This window comes from Lissotriton helveticus, chromosome 3_1 (genome assembly GCF_964261635.1).
Source record: "Lissotriton helveticus chromosome 3_1, aLisHel1.1, whole genome shotgun sequence".
Lineage (NCBI taxonomy): Eukaryota > Metazoa > Chordata > Amphibia > Caudata > Salamandridae > Lissotriton > Lissotriton helveticus.
This window is the reverse complement of record NC_136061.1, coordinates 1,033,015,267-1,033,037,591: the sequence shown is the minus strand read 5'-3', so window position 1 is coordinate 1,033,037,591 and position 22,325 is coordinate 1,033,015,267. Positions and strand designations below refer to the sequence as shown.

The 22,325-nt window shown below is 40.4% G+C and overlaps 1 protein-coding gene across 2 annotated transcripts in view; it reads left to right on the top strand.

Annotated features, from left to right (window-relative positions):
* Positions 1–22,325, top strand: part of ITGA6 (integrin subunit alpha 6) — a 229,215-nt gene that overhangs the window by 164,360 nt on the left and 42,530 nt on the right. For both annotated transcript variants that reach the window (XM_078681563.1, XM_078681564.1), the window contains exons 12-18: positions 236–396; positions 4,567–4,716; positions 9,945–10,060; positions 21,139–21,298; positions 21,872–21,955; positions 22,038–22,117; positions 22,233–22,310. In XM_078681563.1, the coding sequence (XP_078537689.1) occupies positions 236–396; positions 4,567–4,716; positions 9,945–10,060; positions 21,139–21,298; positions 21,872–21,955; positions 22,038–22,117; positions 22,233–22,310 (829 nt within the window). The remainder of the gene's footprint in view (positions 1–235; positions 397–4,566; positions 4,717–9,944; positions 10,061–21,138; positions 21,299–21,871; positions 21,956–22,037; positions 22,118–22,232; positions 22,311–22,325) is intronic.

The following is a 22,325-nucleotide window of genomic DNA, read 5'->3' as shown; positions in this document are numbered from 1 at the left end:
CGCCTATCTTTCATCAACTTGTTTTCCTAGTTGAATGATATTTCCTGCAATTTTACCACATCAGTTTGGCTCAATAAATACATCCACAGCCCATGTGGCAGCAAGAGGATCCAGTAAATATCATTGGTATATAATCAACTGGAATTTGGTCCCACTGTATATTTCAAATTAATAGATAAAAATGTTGCAGCATCAACTTTATTAACTGACAGTCTCTTTGCGTTTTATTTCATAGCAATTGTTTACACGTTTGAAGCAGATACAGAAAGGAGGAGCCTTGGATTACCATCCCGAGTTCTGTTTACTGATCGCCCCACTGAAGCAAAGTTGACTGGAACCCTTTCTCTGGCTGGGCAGAACACAGAGAAATGTGCCACTGCCCGTCTTCATCTGCAGGTGGGGGAGAGCTTCAGAAAGGTTTTATCTGAACTATAGTAATATGAAATTGTCTGTCGCTCTCTTGTACATTTCTTGTAAAGTAAGTATAAACTCGCTATAAAGGTCTTTCGCATATTTTCTTGCTAGAGCTGATTCTGGTGTCACGAGTCAAGGTAATGCAGCAGTCTACGTACGTTATTTGGTGGGAGTGCCAAATTGCTCCAAAATACTAGTAGAAACCCCTCAATAAGTGAATAGAGAAATGGCAAATTTCTGTTTTGCTTCAACTTCTGACCAGTCCTTGTACCAGTGCAGGTAAAATAGAAGGAAAGTCATTAGTCACTTGCAATCATTTTTCTACTTTTACAGAGGATATCCTAATCTCCTGACACACATTTGCCTCAGCCCCCTGCCTTTTGTCACAAACTGAAAGTAAGAGGACAAGCTGGTGACACTCTCCAGATGATCCTTTTTCTTTGACTGGTCTATGAACACTCTCAGCATTATGCATGTAACGTTATTCAATCTTTGTCTCATATGAGGGAACCTCCACTGCATAAGTACTCATGATCATAAGAAAACTGCTCCGCATTTTTCAGCGCAAGGAGTATCCTTCCATAAGACACCTGTTTCCTATGTATGATAGAAGAATCTGCCTGAAAGTGCTCCCCCTGTGGCTAGTGTCTATGCGAACAAGATTGGTTATGCCTTCCCACCCACAAAACCTATCCTGTTTTTTCATTTCTAGAAAGTTATCTCTGTAGAAACATTTGCCTATAACCATCAATAACAGCCGTTCTACTGAAGTGTTGTCTTGGAAAATACTATTGTTCATGTTTCTAATTAATATAAGAAATACCTCTTATTGACTCCTTAACGATGTGCATTTAGAGGTTGAAATGTTTTAATTTAATGGTACTATGGTTGAAGGATCCTGGATAATGAGTAATAAAGGAATACCAAGTGTAAGTGATAGGAACATTGTAAGTCAGCTCAAAATTTATGGCCTATGTAAGAAACTGGGTTTTTGTTGTGGTAACCTCCACACACTTAGCCTGGTATTTGATAAAATTTTAACAGAAGTTTACTGGGTTCCTGCTAACCAGGTCCCCAGTACCAGTGTTCTTTCCCTAAAACTGTACAATTGTTTTCCCCAATTAGCAAGACCTTTAGCACCCTCTGTAAGTCCTTAGTAAATGGTACCCCTGGTACCTGTGGCCTGAGGTACTGAAGAGGGTCCCTAAGGTCAGCAGCACAAACTAGGCCACACTAAGGGCCCACTCACCAAGCACATGCAAGGCTGCCATTCCAGACTGCATGTCTTGGTACAGACAAATGTGAAAACACAACATGTCACACATCCCTGTGTGCCATGTCCCCTAACACTGCATGTAATATTTGTAAGTCATGCCTACAGCAAGCCTGACAGCCCTGGGCACGGTGCTCAATATTGCATGTGAGGGCATACCTGCATGAGCAGATATGGTCCAGTGCTAGTCAGTCCTATTACTGCCAGTACAAGTGACCAGGGAAGCTATTTTAAAACATGTGCTGGACACTGGTGAAAACGAGTTACCCTTCTACATGAAAGCTTCACTGAAGATTGGGATGTATCAAACCTCTCATTGATAAACCAACACTAATTCAGGGGATGGATTGACCAATGCATGCACCCTGAATACCTACCAGGCTCTGGTGTGCTCCCTTACTGGTTTCTGCCAGCCTGCCACCTGAAACACTGTTCTGACCTCCTAGGGTGAGCGTCTCTGGTCGCAGGAGGCCCAGAACAAAAGTATGTCCTGGGAGAATGACCTGAAGATTAGCTGCTCCAGGCCGGCTAGCTTCAAAGAGCTGCTACCTTTGGAATGTGAGTCTGGCTCCTCTCACATGAGAGAAAGCCATACCCCTTTTTCCAGAACCCCCTTGAAACCTGGACGGGTGAGAAAATTAGCTAGTCAGGTAAGCGGCCACCTCCAGGCTAGTACCACTCCTAAGGTGGGCTACACTGAGGTGGACATGATTTTTCAGAAGTAGCCATCTTTGTGACGGCATACTTGGGAATTCTGGGTCAGGGTTATGCCCACTTCCCACAGGAAGTCCCATTGGCTACTACCCAACTCTCCCCTAAGACCCATAAATTCAGTATTTAGGGCAGTCCCTGACACCAGAGAAGCAGATCCTGATGACTTAAGAAGAGAAACGACACCGAAGAGCTGCAAAAGCAGAAAGGATAGAAGTAGCAGCTGATCTGGTACCAACCCTGCCGGCCTGTCTGCACCCCTTGTCGAAAACTGCACCAAATTAGGCTATTCCTGCAGCTGTTGACCCCAGAACCCCGGGAAGACAGCCTGCCTTCGATAAAGACCCAAGACCTCCAGTGAACAGCGGACCTGCTCTCCTGCATCCTGCAGGAACTCCGAAGCAAAGACTCTGAAGCAACCACTGCACCTGTCGCCCCTGGCCCAAGTTGAAGTGGGGCCATGGTGTTAACAAGGTCCCCAAGCTCTCCAGAGCTTGAGTCCATTGTGGTTTGACCCCTCTGGACTCCTTGGCACATCCAGCAGCCTCTGCACGCAGGCCTCCTCGCTGCTACTGCTCCTGTTTAGAAAACCAAAGCCTAAAGTCACCTATGTGTCTATCGTCCCCGGGTCTTGGAGAAGAGGACTCCAGGTGTCTCTACGTTCCCGAGCATCGCAAGACTTGAACTCCCCCTGTTGGTTCAACCAGACTGGCCTTCCATCCAGATCCTACAACCTCTAATTGCTGTGACTGCTCTCCATAGAATGCTATTGGGCTCCTGGTGCTGTTTTTCACCCTGCACCTGACCACCCTCGTGCCGCTGGTGGTGTACTGCTGGTGCTGCCCTGCACCTTGCCCACCACTCACCTTAACTCCTGGAGATTAGTCCCGTAATTTGCTGTACTGTACCTGTTTGCAGAACCTTTTTGTCCTTCCATAGGATGAGATTGCAGAACTCAAAAATGCACTTTGTGAACTGAAATATATAAAGATACTTGCTATTTTGATAAATTGGTGTGGATCGCCTTCTTGAGTCGTGTACGTCATTTATTGATCATTGTGTCTATTTGCAGATGTCTTGGTCTCCTCTGTGTTAAGCCTAAGGCTGCTCAACCACACTACCCCTAATAGCGCCTCGGTATTGCTAGAGCAAGCCCCTGTCCACTTATTAGGGAACCCCTGTACTCTTTACACGGTATGTCAGATTTATATATCGTATAAAGAGCTAGATTCCTACATCCTAATAAAGGCATGTGGGTTGCATCCTCTTGCTGGTGTATGATCTTGAAACGTCTTAGGACTTGAAACGTCTTTGCATACCTTTATAGATATCACACAGCATAAGAACAGTTTAAATCCTTCAATTTAATAATATTATGTTTTAACAGTGCTTTGATTACTAAGCAGTACCAGTAGGCTGTCAAAACAATTTAAAATCTAACTGAAATCCTGGTCTTAACATGGCAAAACGGGGAGAAATGCTTTATTTCTCCTAGTTTTTGCTGTTCCTATGTGTGCTGCACTGTGCAGCACACACAAACAGCAAAACACCATCAATGATTGTTTATGTGCAGGAAGGTTTGCCATCCTGCACATGAAGAATTATTTAAAACAATGACTATTTGCAACTTCTATGTGTGCTGTAACACATCACCATTCTGGATTGTTTATACTCAGGAAGAGACACCTTCCTGCACATAAACAATAATTCCTTCACCTCAGGCACCCTTGCACTATGGTGCAAGGGTGCCTGTATTGGTGCTAGGCAGCTGATTTTAGCACCAGTGCAGGAAGAAATGCAGGGGTGAGTCATATTAATGTAAATATAGTGCATCTCTACATTTGTAAAGTGACGGAGCGCAGCTTTAGCAATTTTGGAGCTAACCCACGCTCCGCCACTTGCTTGTAAATATGCCCCACCATATCTGGTTTCTCATAGCAGCTGTTTATCCTCTCTGGAAAGTCAACTTCTCACCCTTTGCTCAATGTTTAAGCTGGACCACGAGCAAAATATGTTGCACTCTGTTCTGAAGAGATGTATTGATCTACTAATTTAAATAGAGATGTGCTACATTTATCTTGTACATTAAATGAATCCCATGAAATACTCAAATTTTCTGATTCTCTGTTATCCATGATAATTATGTGCAAACTTACTGTTGTTTTTAGGAAAATATTAAGGATAAACTACGACCCATTCCTGTATCTGTTTCTGTGGAAATCCAAAAGTCTGCCCGTCGGGGTAAGAGACAATCAAGTACACTACCAAATCTCACTCCAGTTCTCAATTCCAATGAGCCAAACACCATCAATTCCGAGGTAGGTCACTATGGGGTTTCAAACTTTAAGTTCTTTTTTTTTCTTTTTTGTGGGTGTTGTTTTCCGGAACCATCAAGCTGGATAGCACTCAATTCCAATCCTCCAATTCATGCATCTCAGCTGGGCCTGTGCTGAATTTTGATCTGTTGCCCGGAGGTCTGCCTTTACTAATAATGTTAATAGACCCCTGTCACTCGCACCGCTAAAGGAGGAGCACTCTCCTTTCCGAGATGTAAAATTTGGCCATGGCATATACATTTTCTTCTCTTCACCAGAATTTCTTCCCGATACCTTTCAATAAAGACTCCCACATTATCCAGTGGTACTGCTTATGTACTTAAGTGCAAAGAAGCAAAAAATGAAAAGTTAAAAGTGCATTAAATGTTTAATTGTTTGTTTGTGTGTGTGTGCAAGAGTATATATATATATATATATATATATATTTATATTTATTTTTATATATATATATATATATATATATATATATATATATATATATACTATAAAATGAGTGTTTATAGTATGTAATGCAAATGTCAAAACTTTTAAGATTCACAAGAAAGGGGCAATCGAGGCAGTAGCTTTTGAACTTTTATTAATACAAGATGCCTTTTGTTCAAATAAAAAGAACACTGACTGCCTTCAACTGAACACGGTCTTGGCCAAGACCGTCCTTATATATGAGTACATTTGGAAGATCTGGTAAAGTCTGAGGAAGGCAGAAGTGAAATGGTAGCTTTTGCATGATTTCTTGAAAGAAAAGATATTTTCTGCAGACATTTTTGACCTGTCATAACAAGTGAGGTGCACCTGCTAGCCCATTCCTCACTCTTTACAAAATTAGGAAATGGATAAGTACATGCCCAAATAATGTAAGGGAAAAAAAGGAACATGATCCGACCAAAATGCAGGTTGCACAAATCTTCATCATAAAAGTATCATCTTGTTCAATAATTCCACATTAATTTGAACTAACATCCCAAAAACATAGAAATGACAAGATGGATAGTTATAAGATATGATCATAATCACAGATTCGAAGATAGTTATATATACTTAAAATAGGCACACAATGCAATACCGTAATCTCTGTTTATACACAAAGCATAGTTAAAGAATTTCAAAACTCTTTTGATAACATCCAGTTGAGTATTTACTTGGTCAGTTACCTTTTCTTTTGCTGCAAAAATATCCCAATTTGCTGATTTCCCTCTGGACAGATTGTTTTGGTATTTCATTTCCATGTGTGAATAATTTTTTTTCTTGTTTCCGCAAGTGCTGGGTATAGCCATTTCACTGAAGCTTTGATGCATTTTGTTCTGTGGTGACTACAACCAGAACTGCTACCTGTTGAAAGTAACCCAACAATAATATCTGTTCTGCACAATGCAGTCGACCACCGCTCCTGCACCCTTCCGCAGCGCCACTTAAACTGGCACAAAGTAACAAGATCCCTAAAACCAGTAAATCATTTAGTAATGAAGCGCATTTACGAAGTTTGACATGTAACCAGTAAACTCTAAAAAACGTTTTCTTTGCTCTTAGGGTAAAGTTAAAGTCTATGCTGATATCATGACTGCCTTTACAAATATTTCTTAGGCAGGCTTCAGTGTTGCAGACTCATCCGAAAGATCTTTGTTTTTTCAGTCAATGAAACATTAAGGCAAGTTGTGAAAGTCTGAGGGATCTATGGCACATTTGAACTGTCTACTAACAGTAGTTCTGGAAGTCTATGTGAGCCTGTGTTACTCCCATTTTATTCATATATGCATGTGTGAATGTGGCAAGAGCGCTTTGTGGATGCTTAAAGTGCCACGTTTCCATTTGTTCTATACACATGTAAACTAAAATATGTTTCTCTGTGAAGAAACTCCTTCTGCTCCATCAATTTCAAATGTACTCCCCCCTCTTTACCATCTTTCTACTCTGATTACAGGCATGCATTCATCTGAAAAAGTTGGAAGTTTATGGATGCTAACAATCTTGCAGATTTCTGAATGGCCACCTCTTTTGCTAGGCCTCTATTTTGAAACCCCTACACACCACCTCAGTGAAGATTTACTCCCACTTAAAATTACTCCTGTATGGTATAATTTTATCTGTGAGTAAAGTTGCATGGTGCACAATCTCTTTTTGTTAATCCCAAAAATGGATTTTTACTCATTAATGATCTTTTTTATGCATCAAAGTTAAACATTGGTGCATGCATAGCTTTGTGAGTCTGTCCTTCAATTTCTTTGTCCTGATTACCAATAAGGAATCTTCGTTGTGTATGAGAAAATCCCACCTTATGTTAACCATACACTACTTAAACATTTTCATTGTGTGTGCAAATGATGTTGAATTCATGTTCAACCTTAATTTCCCATACTTAAAGCAAAGCATTCCAAGATAAAAGGTGCAAACAGACTCTCAGTTAGATCTACACAAACAAGACACTTGTGTTCTATTACAACAGATAAACAGCAACTCAAGATTGTAAAGGATAAGGCTTGATATATTCAAAACAAGAAATCTGTACAACCTTTTCTTACATCCCTCTTCATGGCCCAGATGATGTCAATCTTTTTCATGAATTTACATAAGAAGGAATTTATGCATTTTAAATCAATAATATATTTGCATTACTCACTGACGGGTATAAGATCCCAACAATATATAACACTTTTACTAACATTTTGAACATTTTTATTGCATAACTTAAACTTCTAAGTTAAGTACCAAATGATCCACCCTTTTCTTCCATGTTCTGACTCTTTTAAGTTATGTTTTTAAATAGGGTTAAGACTGGGTGTAATGGAATAGTGATCACAATGGGCAGGTTGTTTTTCACTGTCTCCCTTTCTGGCAACAGTAATCTCAATGCGGATCTGACAGAGTTACACACCAACCTATACCTGGGATAGTTCAAATAGATTACTGTGACACATTATGTATTACCTTCCATCGCATACCCACTTATGCATTTCCCTCTATTGGCCTATTTGAAAGTCATCTTTGCCTAGCAGGACTAACATGTGCAATGAACGATTGAGCCTAGGAATGTATATGTCCTTCTGTATGCAATAGCTAGGGAATGTAACCCCTGTGAAAGAGCCATAGTAACTATAAAGACAAATGTCACTATATAAATTGTGGTCATGTGTTGAATTGAATTTAAAGTTCAGGTTAACTGTAGGCCTTCTGCTACGGTACAAGGAAGTGACTTAGCCTAGGTGGAGCATGCTTTCTGCATACTGATCATTACAATAGCCATTGCTACTCTTGAGCTTTACTCAACTGCTTGGGTAATATAAGCCAAACCTCGATTTGTGTGTTGGTAAGTGAAGATAAAAAGGAGGACTGGGAGCTTTCTTAGGAACCCAGTTTAGATGTATTGAAGTATTATGAAGTAGTAAGTTAGATATTGTGCAGTGTGAGGCTGAAGGAGGAGAATGTTAGAAGCAATGTAACTCCATGTTTCATTATTGTATACAAGGTAATACTGGAACTAAGCTTGTTTTAGACGTATATATTTACCAACAATTTTAAAATTACATTTTTTTGCTTGTGCGTCTCTGTAAATGGGAGAGCAAAAGAATGACTGAATACAATTATGCATCTCTAAAAAATGCAGTGCCTGTCTATTAATACCCAAACACATTTAAATCCAACTTTGCTCCAAAACATGCTTTTGGTAGAAACAGTTGTAACAGGGAGTTCATTGGTTTACCTTTAATTTACTTTGTACCCAGAGAATCTACAAATTACGGGGAAGAGATTGAAAAACTCTGCTATCAACTCATCCTAGCCTGAGATCTTAACAATATATTGGTGTACTGAAAACACTTAGGGCCTTATGTAGAGTTTAGCAGACAGGCTATTTAAAGTTGGGAGGGCCATCCTTTTTTCGCTGGTGATAACGCCTGCTGACTCTGCCAGGAGAAACCTTAGCTTGACGGCCGAATCAACTTTGAGCCATCAGTCTGAGTACCTCAGAACATCCACCCTATGTAGTATGGACATTCTAGCATAGCATAGTTTTATTTCCTGTTCGGGACCACCATAAAAATCGTGGCAATCCCTAACAGGAAAAAAAAAACCACCTCCCTGTGTGTCCAGGACATAATTCTTTTGTTTTTCAGAAGCAAACCCTGTTGTGTGAGTTCATTTTTAAAAATCTGTTTGACAGCATGAACTATGACAGTCACCCAGCAAACTTTGTGCCTTCAGAGGAGCAACCATGGTTGTAGCTTCTCTGAAGGCATAAGGATCTTAGTCTGCCCTGCACCAGGCAGGTGAAGATGTCTTTGCCTTTGGAGGCTGTCGGGTATTCTGCCAAGGTGGCAGATGGTATGAGCAGTTCAACAGGTCGCCTGCCAGAACTCTAAATAAGGCCTTTAGCTTTGTATTCGCTGAACTGATTACCTTTTACTGTGTCAGATTGCTCAATGGGTGCAACGCAAAGGTTTAATAAGAAGGTAAAAAAATGCAAAAACACCAGGACTGAGTTACTTTTTAAAAGCAAAATCCATGCAACATGCCTTACTTTTCCATTAGTAGAATGTTTGTCGAAGAATCTGAATAAAGGGCTTTAAATGTCAACAAACTAGTTTCTAAACCTTCTCAACACTTATACATGTATAATTAATTGTATCAATTTTATTTCAACATAAACAGTCTGATGCAAGAAAATTTTGTGTTTCAACTAGGCACATCAATCACTTCATGTATAGTATGTCAAAACTACCTTTGTTTGATGAACCCTGGTATGAAATATTTAATGAATGTTTACCAAGAATCACTCTTTGAGGTTTGTGGTTAAACAATGTGATACCTGCGTTCAGGAACAAAATAGTTGAGCAATTAGCACACTCCATATAATTCTTTAGAGGTTTTAGCACCCTGACTTGACACAGCCTGCTGCATAGTTCATGGAAACTGACCTTCTGATTAGGTCTAATTGAAGACACTACATAATTTATTATGTATTTAAATAAAATTTTGCCTGAAAACGCAGTTGCAGTCAAGCTTAACTGCATGTTCCTATAGATCCTTGGAAATAAACCCCCCCTAGCAAGGAAAACGGAGGGAATAAAAACAGTATAATTTTCAGAGGGTTAATGCACCATTCATTGTTTTATCAGGTGCATCCATTAGCTGCGTCCAAAGAGATATAAAAAAAATACTTTCTATGGCAGGTGTTCGTGGTAAGATTATGTTCAAAAACAATGTCTCTTGCATTACAGGTGCAATTTTTAAAAGAGGGCTGTGGTGATGACAACATATGTCGCAGCAACCTGAAATTGAACTACAAATTCTGTATCCAGCAAGGAGATCAGGAGAAATTTTCTTATTTACAACTGTAAGTTCAGCATCTTCTGTAAAAGGACATTTGTTCTCATCATGGAGCTTGTAGAATGTCTTTAGGCTTTCCTGTTTTCAGTTTCTATTTTTGGTAAATTCTGCTCCGGTTTTTTTCAGTGTTTCAATACCTTAAAAAAAACTTTGTTTTTAACATTGGTTACACATTTTCACGCCATTAAAAACAACAGAAGCAGTGTTTTTCCAGTGTTTATGGAATGTTTTGTTTTTATTGTTGCTTGCTTTCTGCATGGATAGTGCTTGTGTATAGACAGCGTGTGTACATGGTGTGTGAGGTCCAAATACATTTTTACAAATCAAACCTATTGTAGTACACCATACAATACTTCTTTAGTGAGTCTTTGGCCATGCACACTCGCTCTTTCCTTCCCATGAAACGCTTATCTGTGAAAAGGTCCTCTCTACATTGGCACTTAAGACGGACAATGCCAAAACTGCCAGTACACAATTTGCTAACTCTGGCCACTGAACTAGCACTCCATGCCAATACTGGTGCATCTAAAGATTGCAATTCTTTGGGACATTCTGAAATATATGCGTTGAATTGGGTGCATATGCCCTCAATTATTGAAGCTGTCAAAAACGAAGCAGTACTTTTCAAAGTCTGAATAAAATTCGGAAGGGATCTAGAACTTGCGCAGAGTACCTCAGTGAGGCTTCATTAACTTCAAATGCCATGGTTGGTTAAGGAACATTTCTATTCATCATTGCAAGCCATTCCCATACACTGTAAAGTAAAATTTCCTGAATTGCTCCTCAACATTTCTTTGCTTACCAAGTGGCAGGATTTCTAACATAGAGCATGTTGCAGTGCCAAAATCACTAATAGTGTCACCAGCCTACTGAACACTTGGTAGACTCTAGTTTTTAATGTCCTCTAGAGCAGTCATGTTCTCCTGTAAAAACCTAAGACTGTACTTTTTTCATGTCACTATCAATGTTACAGAATAGCCTCACATTTCTTGGCTTTGGCATCATCACTAAGCAAATATTTTGTAAACGGTCGCCACATGGATAATATAGCATTCACAGCCTCTAGGACGAGAATCACCGGCTAAATGACAAAGTTAGGATGACACTTTCTTTGATGCCACATAAAGCACAAATGAAGAAATATTTTCATTTTATCCCCTTGGCATCACGAAACAGTGCACCAGAATAGACTACAAAGTCAATAGCATGCTTCATTAACTCTGAAGATTGTAGAGATGCTTCCAGCATACTATCTAGCAAGCGGCAAGGATCTCTTACAGGGAAGCACTTCAGCTCAGGTATCGATATTGACAGGTCATCATACAACTTTTTCAAATACGTAGCTAAATTACTGCAAATACAAACAATATCATTCCAATCTTTGTTGAACTCGGTAAGAACTTTTTGCAGCAGCATTCCAAGTGACACTGCGTTCCATGTTTTCCAAACGTCTGGTGTCATGTTTTCATCACTATCTCAGATGCTTGGTGACAACACTCTTTTCACATACACCTGTTTAAGGCCTGGGGTGTTTGGCAATTCACCTTCTATCAATGATGACTCTCTAGAAAAGGGGGCTGATTTATCAAAGGGTTTCATCCATTCTCTCTCTCTGGATAAATGTGATGGTAAATATTGGGAAAGATTCTTATGAAACCAGCCATTTTACCTATCACTGAAATCAAATGGAGCCAAAATATCAAATATGATTTTGATATTTCCTAATTCTCTACAGTTTATAAAATAATTAAATAAGACCTAAAACATGCTTCTAAACCCTGCATCTTTAAACCAAAGATCACAAAACTGAAAAAAGCAAAAGGAAGACGAAACAATATTTTAGTGGCATCCCTAAACAACAAAACTCAAGCAGAATAATGTTATCCCAGTCTTTCTTGATGCTGCCATGTATAACAAAGTTACATTGTATTGGCCCCTTCAGAAAGAAATCAAACTGACTTTCGCTAATCTATTCCTTTCTTTGAATAGCATTTAGTTTGTGGTTGGAACGTGTTTTTTGATTGTTTATATGTTTACACTGGTGATGGCTGTTTTCCTTTTGGAGGGTTGTTATCAGTCATTATAGGTTTAAACCTAAAACCAGATAGCCTAAATATGGTGTATGAAATATTAAAAGTTTTGGTGAAAAGCATATTAGTGATCAGAGCTGTAAAATATATATTTTATTTTGTAGGGTCTGACCTTTGCAGATTTTGTTGCCTTTCATTTAATTGTAATGACAATTTTTCTTTTGTAAAGATAAAACATGGTAATTAATCAAATGTTAAGAGTTACTAAAGGAGCCTCCTCATTTCTTATAGTAGGTTTAGGTTTTCACCTCTCGTGGTCAAAGCTCAAAGCAGTCATTACACAGTAAACTATGTGGTTTGCTGCTCTTTTTTGTTAGTCCAGTAAAAGCTCTGTTTCTTATCAGCAAATTCCTTAGACATCCCTCAAGCCTTTTATACTTTGAGTATTCCTGTGTATGTCTATTATCAAATATTCAGGAATCCACAATAGCCTTGTATTCCAGACAGTTTTTGAAAAAAATACTTCAGTCCACGTTAGCAGACAAAACAAACTTGAAAATTGCATACAAATCAAGTGCTGATAACAAATAATGTCATCCTGCCACACCACAATTCTCCCCATAAGCACTCATTTGGGCTCTTGGGCAGTGAACAGCTGCACCATTCCAAGCATGATTTTTTCTTCTCCTTGAATGTCCACAAATGTTTTTTTTCTGGAGTATTTCCATGCTCCCTTCAATCATGATTACAAGATATCATCGTGTGTATGATGAATCTAGTGAAGTGAATGGATAATGGAAATGTATAGGACGGACTCAATATTTACAAATGTTTAGTAAGTGTGTATTTGTTATTTGTAGAGCACAAACCTAGCTTGAGAGCAGAGCAACATAGTATGGAGGAATGCCCCCCAGGAGGATACAGTCATGTTAGCCACAATGATAGATAGGCTGGCCAGTTGAGGTGTATATTCAGCTTTTTTCTGAATTTGGGCGAGGCTTTGATGTCAATAGGGATGCCATTCCAAATTGGCAAAATATTAATGGCAAAGGATTGCATTCTATTTTTTCCCTTCTTGCAGTGCTTTGTCTCCAGTCTGGTAAAGTCCAAGCGTGTGCGCTGGCATTGTACTTACGGGTAGTTTGTTAGCCAGAAAAGCTGGTTTAAGGGCCTTGTAAGTGATGCAGGTGGTCTTGAAGATGATCAGACGAGTCAGAGGAAGTAATGTAGGTTTTAACATGTGTGTAATGTAGTTGAACTTCTCCGAGCCTTCGATCAGCAATGCTACTGTTTGAAGGATATGTTTTATGGGTGCTAGGGTGATATTTAGAGGAACCACTGAGTAGGGCATTGCTTCCATCTACGTGAAAGAACTAAGACTTGTACTGTTGTTCTGAAGTCCTCTTCCGGGAGTAACGTTTCACTTAGTCAGAAGCAGTCTTGCCCTTCCTGGTGATGGTTTTATTGACTGGGAGTTTGGTGTTGAGAATGAATCCCAGAGGTACTGCATGGTCTATCAGCTGGGGACAAAGTCTGGTATGTTCAAGTTGGAGAGCCAGGCAGTGAGTGTTTAGTCCTGTTGGCACACAGGAGGAATTCAGTCTTTGCATGGTTCGGCTTCAGGAAGTTGTCATCAAAGACTAAGTTCGAGGTAGAATCTGAGCCTCTTCATGTCCATTGTTGGAGATATGTTAGGTGGTTTGGGGTATTCTCAGCACATTGACTGATCTCAATGTTGCTGCCTTCAACAGTGGGTCAGAGTGGTTCCTTCTAAAGTCTAACAATTATGAAAACCTGCTACTCCACAGGAGATTGACTTTGTCTGTGATCTTATGGAATATATTTGTATGAGCTGGCACCGGTTGGTGAAGTAGGGTGTGAACCATTTTAGCATAGTCCCTGAGAATCCCATTCATGTTCTCAGGGTGTTGATCAGAGTTAGATGGTCGACTGTGCTGAAGGCTACAGACCAAGAGTCAAGTTGGAACAAAGGGCAAGGATTGTTTCTGACATTAAGGAGGAGGGTGTCATCAACAAATTGCAATGTGTCCATCTCAGTCCTGCAACATGGTTAGCAGCCTGATATGTAGTTCTGTGTTACATTATTCTTGCAGATTGGCACCTGTTGAGTTGCAACTGCTTTCCTGGTTAATTTCCTGATGAACAGCAAGTGGGGAATGGATCAAAAATGTGTGAGGTTCGCAGAGTCGCATAAGGTTTCTTTAGATGGGTAAGGATCTGGTTTGTCTTGATAGCATCTGGAAATGTTCCTTAGTTTAGGAAGGCATTGATTATGTGATCAAGTGGTATAAGGGTTCATCCTTGTAGTAATGTGATGAGGGTAAAAGGAAGGGCATCACCTTCGTAGGATATTGTATTGAGAGAGTTGAAGATATTAGGTAGATCCATGTATGAGTTTGATGGTGGTAAGGTTATAGCGGATGGCAGGATGTGAGGTGACCAAGGAAGTGTTGATGCTAGATCTGATGATGTTTGCCTATCTTCTTGGTGAAAAAGGGCTGACTGTGTTGGATTTCCATCTGCTTAGTTCTGCGAGAAATGTTTGAAGTCCTTGGTGTTGGTTTCCTCAGTGATGGTGTTAAAACATTTACTGTGATAACAAAGAATCGCCGGACCAGGACAATCTTTGAATGACTAAGTCTTGCTCCCAATTTGACTGTGCTGTCTGTGTTGGATGTTATCACCAGTGTGGATGTGAAAATTCCTGTGTGTACCTGTGAGTGGTATGTGAATGGCATAAGAGTCATTAGATGTGAGAGTGGGTTGAATGTTTGTGATCTGGGTCTAAGTGTTAGAATGGTGTGCAGTGTGTTGTTTGTGAGGCACATGGTGAAGACTTACCAGGAACAGGTGTTTTGGCACTAGGTCATACCAAACCGGTCCAAAAGAGAACACTTTTGACGGTCGCTTTTAACTTGGCACACCGAGTGATAGACACCCTGAGGGACAGGATTGTGTAAGCTCTTTGCAGACAGGAAAACAAAGATACTTGCTGGTTGGGGGGATGCTGCGGGAAGTTCACTTGACCTTCCGGCATTGCCAGACAGGGCTTTTTGTCACTGGTATTGATGTGTAGACCTTCGCGGGTCTGAAAATATAGCAGCTTGCTCGTTGACGGGATGCCATTCAAAGGTCATGTGGCGCTCCAACATTGTCAGCTAGGGTACGTTTGGTACCTCTTCAGAAGGAGCTTTGCTTCTATTAAAACATAAACAAATATTCTTTTCAAAATAAGACCTGCTATATCTAGGTTGGTAGTAAATGGCTCATGCTACAAGGATTCAATTTCCTTAATTATCTTTAAGGAACAATGACCTTGTTGAGTTTTAGAAATCTCAACTGACAAACACCTCCAGAAGCCTCACAACAATTTTAAACAACCTATCTCTTCGCAGTCCCTGTGGTTCTTTAATAAAAATCCTAGCCATGTTTGGATTTTCCTAGTGTACTAGGTGTGAATAATGAGTATTCACTAACCTAATAATCCGTTTACTGTTAGCTGTTATTTCCCTCTTTTACTCAAGGCCCTAGGAACAACTAACTGGGTTAATGCTCAGATTACCTACCAGCAGGCTTCATTACTCAGAGTCATTGCCATTGGTGACGAGTATTGGTCTCTTGCTCGCAGATTTCCCATTTACAAAAGAAAAAAACTCTTCACCCCTTCTAATATGGTCAACACGAATGCTTCCTGTGTCACAGTACTTTAAAAGAAGCGAAGGAGAAGAACTTCCTGTAATCATAAAGCCAGATTATTATCAAACCAAAAAGTCATTTTATCTCCCAGGAAGGTGGGCAGCAATAATGATGTGAGCAGGAAGAAAATGACTCGGAGTAATGCAGCTTACTTTTTAAGTAATCTCAGCATTACCTTCTCAGCACTCTTCTTCCTTGCAGTCCTAATGTGATGAGTTTATAACAACCCTGGATAAAATTGCACCATGTATCAGAAAGAAAACGAACAAGATGCAGCTTGAACTGCTATTCCCAATGTATTTATTTGCAATACAGAAATTAAGTAATTGTAGACGGCACCGCTCCACCAAAAGAAAATAACAATCTCCTGTGCTCAGCTTTTAGCAAAAAAATTTACTGGGCAAGACTCATGAGGCTGCTTCACACGTCTTTTAAAGATACTCCCTTAAAGGCCGGTTGAAGACTTACTTTTTGTGGATCTACCCGGTACCGAAAGAAGAGGGACCCTAGCTTTTTATAGGACAGGAAAATAGCGGCTTTCACCCATTTACTAAAGAAAGATCTTGTTGGTTTATGCCCACTTCCTGCCAGACCAAAGGTAACACAAAGAGCATCTATTTGCCTAAAAGAAGATGTTCTGTCTAGATAAATAGACAAAGCCCTGTGCCAATCCAAAGTATACCTTAAACTCTCCTGATCTGCTGATGGATTAGTTAAAAACACAGGGAGTACGAAATTCTGAGAAAGGTGAAAAGATGAAAAAACCTTGGGTAGAAAGGCAGGATCCGGTCTAAGGACAACCTTTTATCAAAGACTCGTATGAAAGGGTTATGAGAAAGCAGAAACCCAGTGTAGCCCAATCGTCTACAAGAAGTGATGGCTACTTGGAAAAAAAACCTTATAGGTCAGAAATTCTAGACCTACTTGTTAAAGAGGTTCAAAAGGGCTCTTCCTCAAATTGAGAACCAACAGAAGACCGAAAGCTGTATGGGAGAGTGACATACTGGCATTCTTAGGGCAAAACTCCTTCAGAGACAATGAGCTAGATTGTCCTTAAGAAACCAGTCCACACCCCTCATGGCTTTTATGGCAGACAACTGGCTCCGTATGGTGGCGACTGCTAACCCCCACTGAAGAAACTGAACTGAAGAAAGGCAGAAGGGCAGGATACAAAATTGCTAGTAATCTCCTGCGACTGCAAATCTTGGGAATCCTGAAGCACAAGAATGCGTAGATAAGCATCTAATAAACTAAGGAGGCCAGATACACCCTGTGTGAACAAGAGGGATAATAGGACTGAAACCATCTGGAACTTTATATACTGCACATAGTACATCACCTTTTTCAGATCCAGAACCGGGCAAAGTCTCCAGAGGGTTTCTGGACACAAAAAACATGCGGGTGTCACAACCCTGTCCTCTCTCTTCATGGGAAACCAGTCCAATTACCCCTTTGAGACAAGGGCCAGTTCTCCCTCAGATAGAGCTTGATGTCATCAAGTCAGATAGAACCAGCATTGTAAACTGGAAGAAAAGTCTATTTTGTATTATTCTGATTTAATTTGAAGAACTAACTAGTCCGTTATTGATGCTTTCCATGCATGGTAGTATAGAAAGAGGTTTTCTCCAACTCTCCTGGTGTAGTCATGACTTCTGGGAGGAGGCTGTGGTAGTGCTGAATGTAGGTTGGGTCCAGAATTTGCCCTGACCATGACATCTACCTCTAAAGCGTAGGTTTCCTCCTCTTGAGATACCGAAGGCACAATAAAAGCCTACACTCCGTTTCTTGTAATAAGGTTGTGAGGGAGCCACCAGTTTCTTGTCTACAGCTGACTTCTTCACAGCATCTTTCAACTGCAGACCAAGCGGCTTACTCCCAGTGAAAAGAATATGTGATAAAACATTTCCAGTTTTTGAGCCACAGGTGTCCTCTGGCAGAAACTGAAGTTCTTGAGGCAGAGGCTGCTGCACACAAATCCTTCAAAAGAGGACTGTGAAGAACCTTACTACTTAATCCATCATGGATTGCCCTTCCATACCGTCTCCACCCTGCCATAGTTCTTCAACCGAATCCCTGAAATTCAAATCATGTAGAAGGGATTGGCCTGCATATTTTGCATAAGCACAAGTTTGAATGGCGAAGTTCGAAGTGGCATAGGCCGGTCTGATTGCTCAATCCACTTTTTTTAAATTATCTGAAGCATCCAAGGGAGAGGCATCTTATTACCAGAAGATAGGGCAGCATTTAGAGCATCGACCTTCACTTGTGTCCATAACTTCTTTTGAAAACCATACAGAATGTTCTTCTTAGCCAAAAACTTGGGGGATGTGGACTTCTCTAAAACCTCCCAATCTCTTGAAAGCAGATTCCCTGTTGCTTTGTGGTTGGGAAGAGAATTGTGCCCATATTGCACTGAAAAGTAATCTTTATTAGCCCTGGATGATGAAGCCGGCAGCGTTAAATTAGACCTAAATACGATATAACCTCTGACAGGTCAGATTCTTGCACATAGCCTCTCTGTTCACTTCTTCCTCATACATCTGTGTCAGGATCCAGAGGGGTAGAATAATGTTTCCTTTTGAGAGCAGAAGGACTCACCAGGACTAAATGCCTCTTCCACAGCCTTGTTGATCAGCATACATAGACTATCCAATTGCTGGGGATTACACACCTCAGTAGAAGTAAATGCTGCAGCAGCATGTTGAGGAGATTCCTCCCCAGAGAAAATATTGGCATGCCTCATCTCCCCAGCTCTTTTGCCCTCCATGCTTAACCCACTTGTCAACCAAAGCGGCAAGCAGAAGGTACTACTTCCTGGTTATATAAGGCTGCCATCTGTTGGGGGGATGAGAAAGGGGAGAGAAAGCACACACACACTTTTATGCAGATAATACTCAGCTTCACTTTCACTTAAACGGTCGCCCTTGCAATGACATGACTTTGGGTAGGTGCTTCAAGGTGATCGGGGTGTGGAAGGACAGGTATTGGCTGAAACTGAAGTCAATCATAATGGAAGTTCTGCCAGCAGGAGAAAATTCTGACTGTTTGCAATACACTCCCTGGCTGTAAAAGCTTATGCCTTGCCCTGATCGTTCTGCGATCAGCAGTGCTCTTTACTTGGGCTTTTCAACTTCGAAGCATTCATTGTATTGAAACACCTTAAATCTGCCAAAAGGAATGACCTGTAGTTAACGTTGGTCAGTTCTCGATTAGACTACTGTCATTCTTAAAAATCTTGCAAAATCCAGCAACCCACTTAATTTGGCTGCTCCTCAAGTAGCGGTAAGCCATTCTTTATTGCCTTATATTGGCTCCTTATTTCTCATATATATTTTATTTCAAATCATGTGCTTAGTACATACATCATTCTGCACTACTGTTCCAAATATGCCTGGAAAAACACTGGCAATATATACTCCTCATTACGTCATCTATCTAAAATCTAAACTGCTTCACTTGGAAATTCCTTAATTCTGGAGAGCAAGACCAGAAGGCCGTAGCTTTCCTGTTATCACTTTTTCTATGGGCAACTCTGGCCCTCCACCTTTCATTTCTGGTATATTGCCTCGTTTGATGTTTAGGAAAAGATTAGAAATGTGTCTATTTTAAAGCAATTAATTACATCTGCCCTTCCAATCTTGATCTGTTAGTGCCTTTTAGTTGATCGGGCTAAAATGACTGTTGATCTTTACAAAATGACTTTAGTTTAACGTATCATGGAGCCATGAGCAGGCTGGAGTACAGTACATTTCTGAAAACTAGACTTATGGAAGTGCAGTCCAATGAAATTTTTTTTGTGTAGTTTTCAATGTCCATGGAACCTTGTGTTTAGCTCCAAAAGGTTGAGGAATCTAATTGGGAGGTCATTGCAGGTGTGCCATTTATGCTCCCCAAAGAGTGGCAGAAGCAATGCATGCATTTGTAGTCTCAGGTGTGCAGTAATCAGTTTTCACTTAGGTGCAGGAGCTCACAGGAACTTCTACTACTGGACCTACCTATGGAAGGAGCAGGCTACATCATGGTGGTAGCAACTCTGAAGAAGTGAATGAACGGCTCGACCACGGACCTGGGGAACTTGGTTCGAGTCTCGGTAACGGCGCCAAAAACCCCCTGTGATTTTGGGCAAATCACTTAATCTCCCCGTGCCTAAAATGAAAGTGTGTCCTCATGTAACGTAAATGGTGCTATGTAAAGCGCTCTGATAACTGATTCGGTTCGGTTCAAGTTCGCGCTATATAAAACTCTGCAAAAATAAAAAATAAATAAAAAAATGTGAAGGCAGGCCTGTGTGAAAGGGTTTCGTACCATTTCTAATCTGGTAAAGCTCAGCAGAATGCGACCAGAAGTCTTAGAATTAGGGAGGCGAGCCAGAGGCAATGGGTACATCCTGAAAGTACTCCCAATGGTGACCAAAGGGCAGACTTCTTTAATGAAGAGTGATGAAGGGTAGTGCCTAAAGCTGGACCCATTTACTGTAATCTTACATGGTTGCTTAACAGTGCTTGCGCAGGTTGTGCCCCTTTTGCTTTTGGGTCAGTCCTTTACAGTATATATTCAACCTGCGTTACTAACAGTATCTCCAGGAGGTGTGCCCTTTTACGTTCTGGGAGGATGGGTGGAGCCTCGCAGCATATACACCCTTTTTGTATAGTATTGATTTCATGGATTGGGTTTCCACTACTTCTCTGTATACTCCATGTAAACTTCTCCCTTGTGAACTCCACCTCTCCGCATTGTGTACACTCTGATTGTCTCGACTTTAGGCTCCTGACCACTATTAACCCCTTTAGAGCTTGTAAACAAACCTCCCCAGTGCTGCGCTGTCCATTATCCAGTGCTGAACTGGACGTCCAACGGTCGTGCGCAGCACTGGGGAGGTAGTGGCCGTGACGACCGTTGGCCGACGGCAGCAATTAAGGGGTTAAAATTGTATGTACGAACAGGTGCATCCATTGTCACTCTCTGCAGTACCTTATGATTATGTGCAGGGACATTCACTGCTCCATGTTTATAACACTTATTTGAATCTCAAACACCACACGCAACACCTCCCAGTTAGACTAAAATACATCCAATCCCATATTAACTGGGAACTCCTTAAGTAAATGTAGACTTCTGCTGCCTCATGTCCATCCTCGTTACCCCAACCCAGCCTATTGATGCTATTACCTATTGACCCTATTATGTGTGAACAGGCACTTTTGTACACTTCCACTCCCTTGAAATGGAAATAACCAACATTTGAAATTATACACATTTTAAATTGAAATGGATTACTGCTTGAAATAGTTTTTACCATTTGACTGTATGATTAAATCTTGGATCTTTTTTTTAATAGTGAACATGGAGTTCCAGTGCTTGTGCTCAAAGATCGGGAAAATATTGCTCTGGAAATGACAGTCACCAATGACGGCGATGATGCTCATGAAGCTAACCTGGTTGTAGCTTTACCAGATACATTGTTTTATTCTTCTTACAAAGAACTGAATGGATTTCCTGTAAGTAGAATACACACCTTGCGTTACTAGAGCTCTCTATTTGGGGGTGGGGGGGAGACTGGGAAAGGTTGAATTATAGATACTTCAAAAAAGTGAATTTCGAATGCAAGGAGGGATCTAGTGAAAGCTACGAATGAAAAAAGTCCCATTTACATTGTTTTTTTCAATCACATTGAAACTGTTGCTAATGGTCAGGAAGATATTTAATTCTCCCTCCAACCTTCTTTGTTTGACGGCTGGAAAATCCCTCTCTTCAGCTTTGTATCCTGTCTGACCACCCACACATCATGCCGTTTCGCAGGCGAAATGCTCTTCAGAGTTTTACCTCCTGAAGTGCAGCAGTTTGTGCTCCTTAAATATTTAATAGCTGATGGGTCCCTGTTTTATAATCCGTATTTTAACATTGACTATATATGGGTTTGTTTTAGCGATACCATAAATGGAGGTAGTTAGCTGGCAGAAATCATAAAAAAACAGGCTTTCATAAGAAAGGACAAGGCAAAAAAATAGTTGCTCTGTGTAGCATATGTTTTATCCCCCCTTGATATCCCATTTACATTTTTGTTTCCACAGGAAAATCAGCTAAAGTGCACTGCCAATCAGAATGGATCTCTTGTAGACTGTGAACTGGGAAATCCTTTCAAAAGAGGTTCAAGTGTAAGTGGTGGGGAATCATGTAGGGTATTGTATTCGCTTTTCTGATTACATTTTTTAACAGATTATTTTTTGTCACCTTCAGGTTACCTTTAGGTTAGTTATGAGTACAAATCAAGTGTCTATGAACACATCCGAGCTTGCCATTGCTCTGGACTTAAAAACGTAAGTTTTTTTTATTATTCTTCAAGTGAAAACATTTTGCATTACTGAAAACATTATTAAAGACAATGTGCAAATATGAATAAAATTGCTTTATCTATTTTATTGGTCTCCTTAGAACAAGCAGCCAAGATAATCTGGAAAAAGTAGTTGCCCAAGCTCAAGTGTTTGTTGAACTTCTTCTCTCAGTTTCTGGGTAAGTGGCTCTATC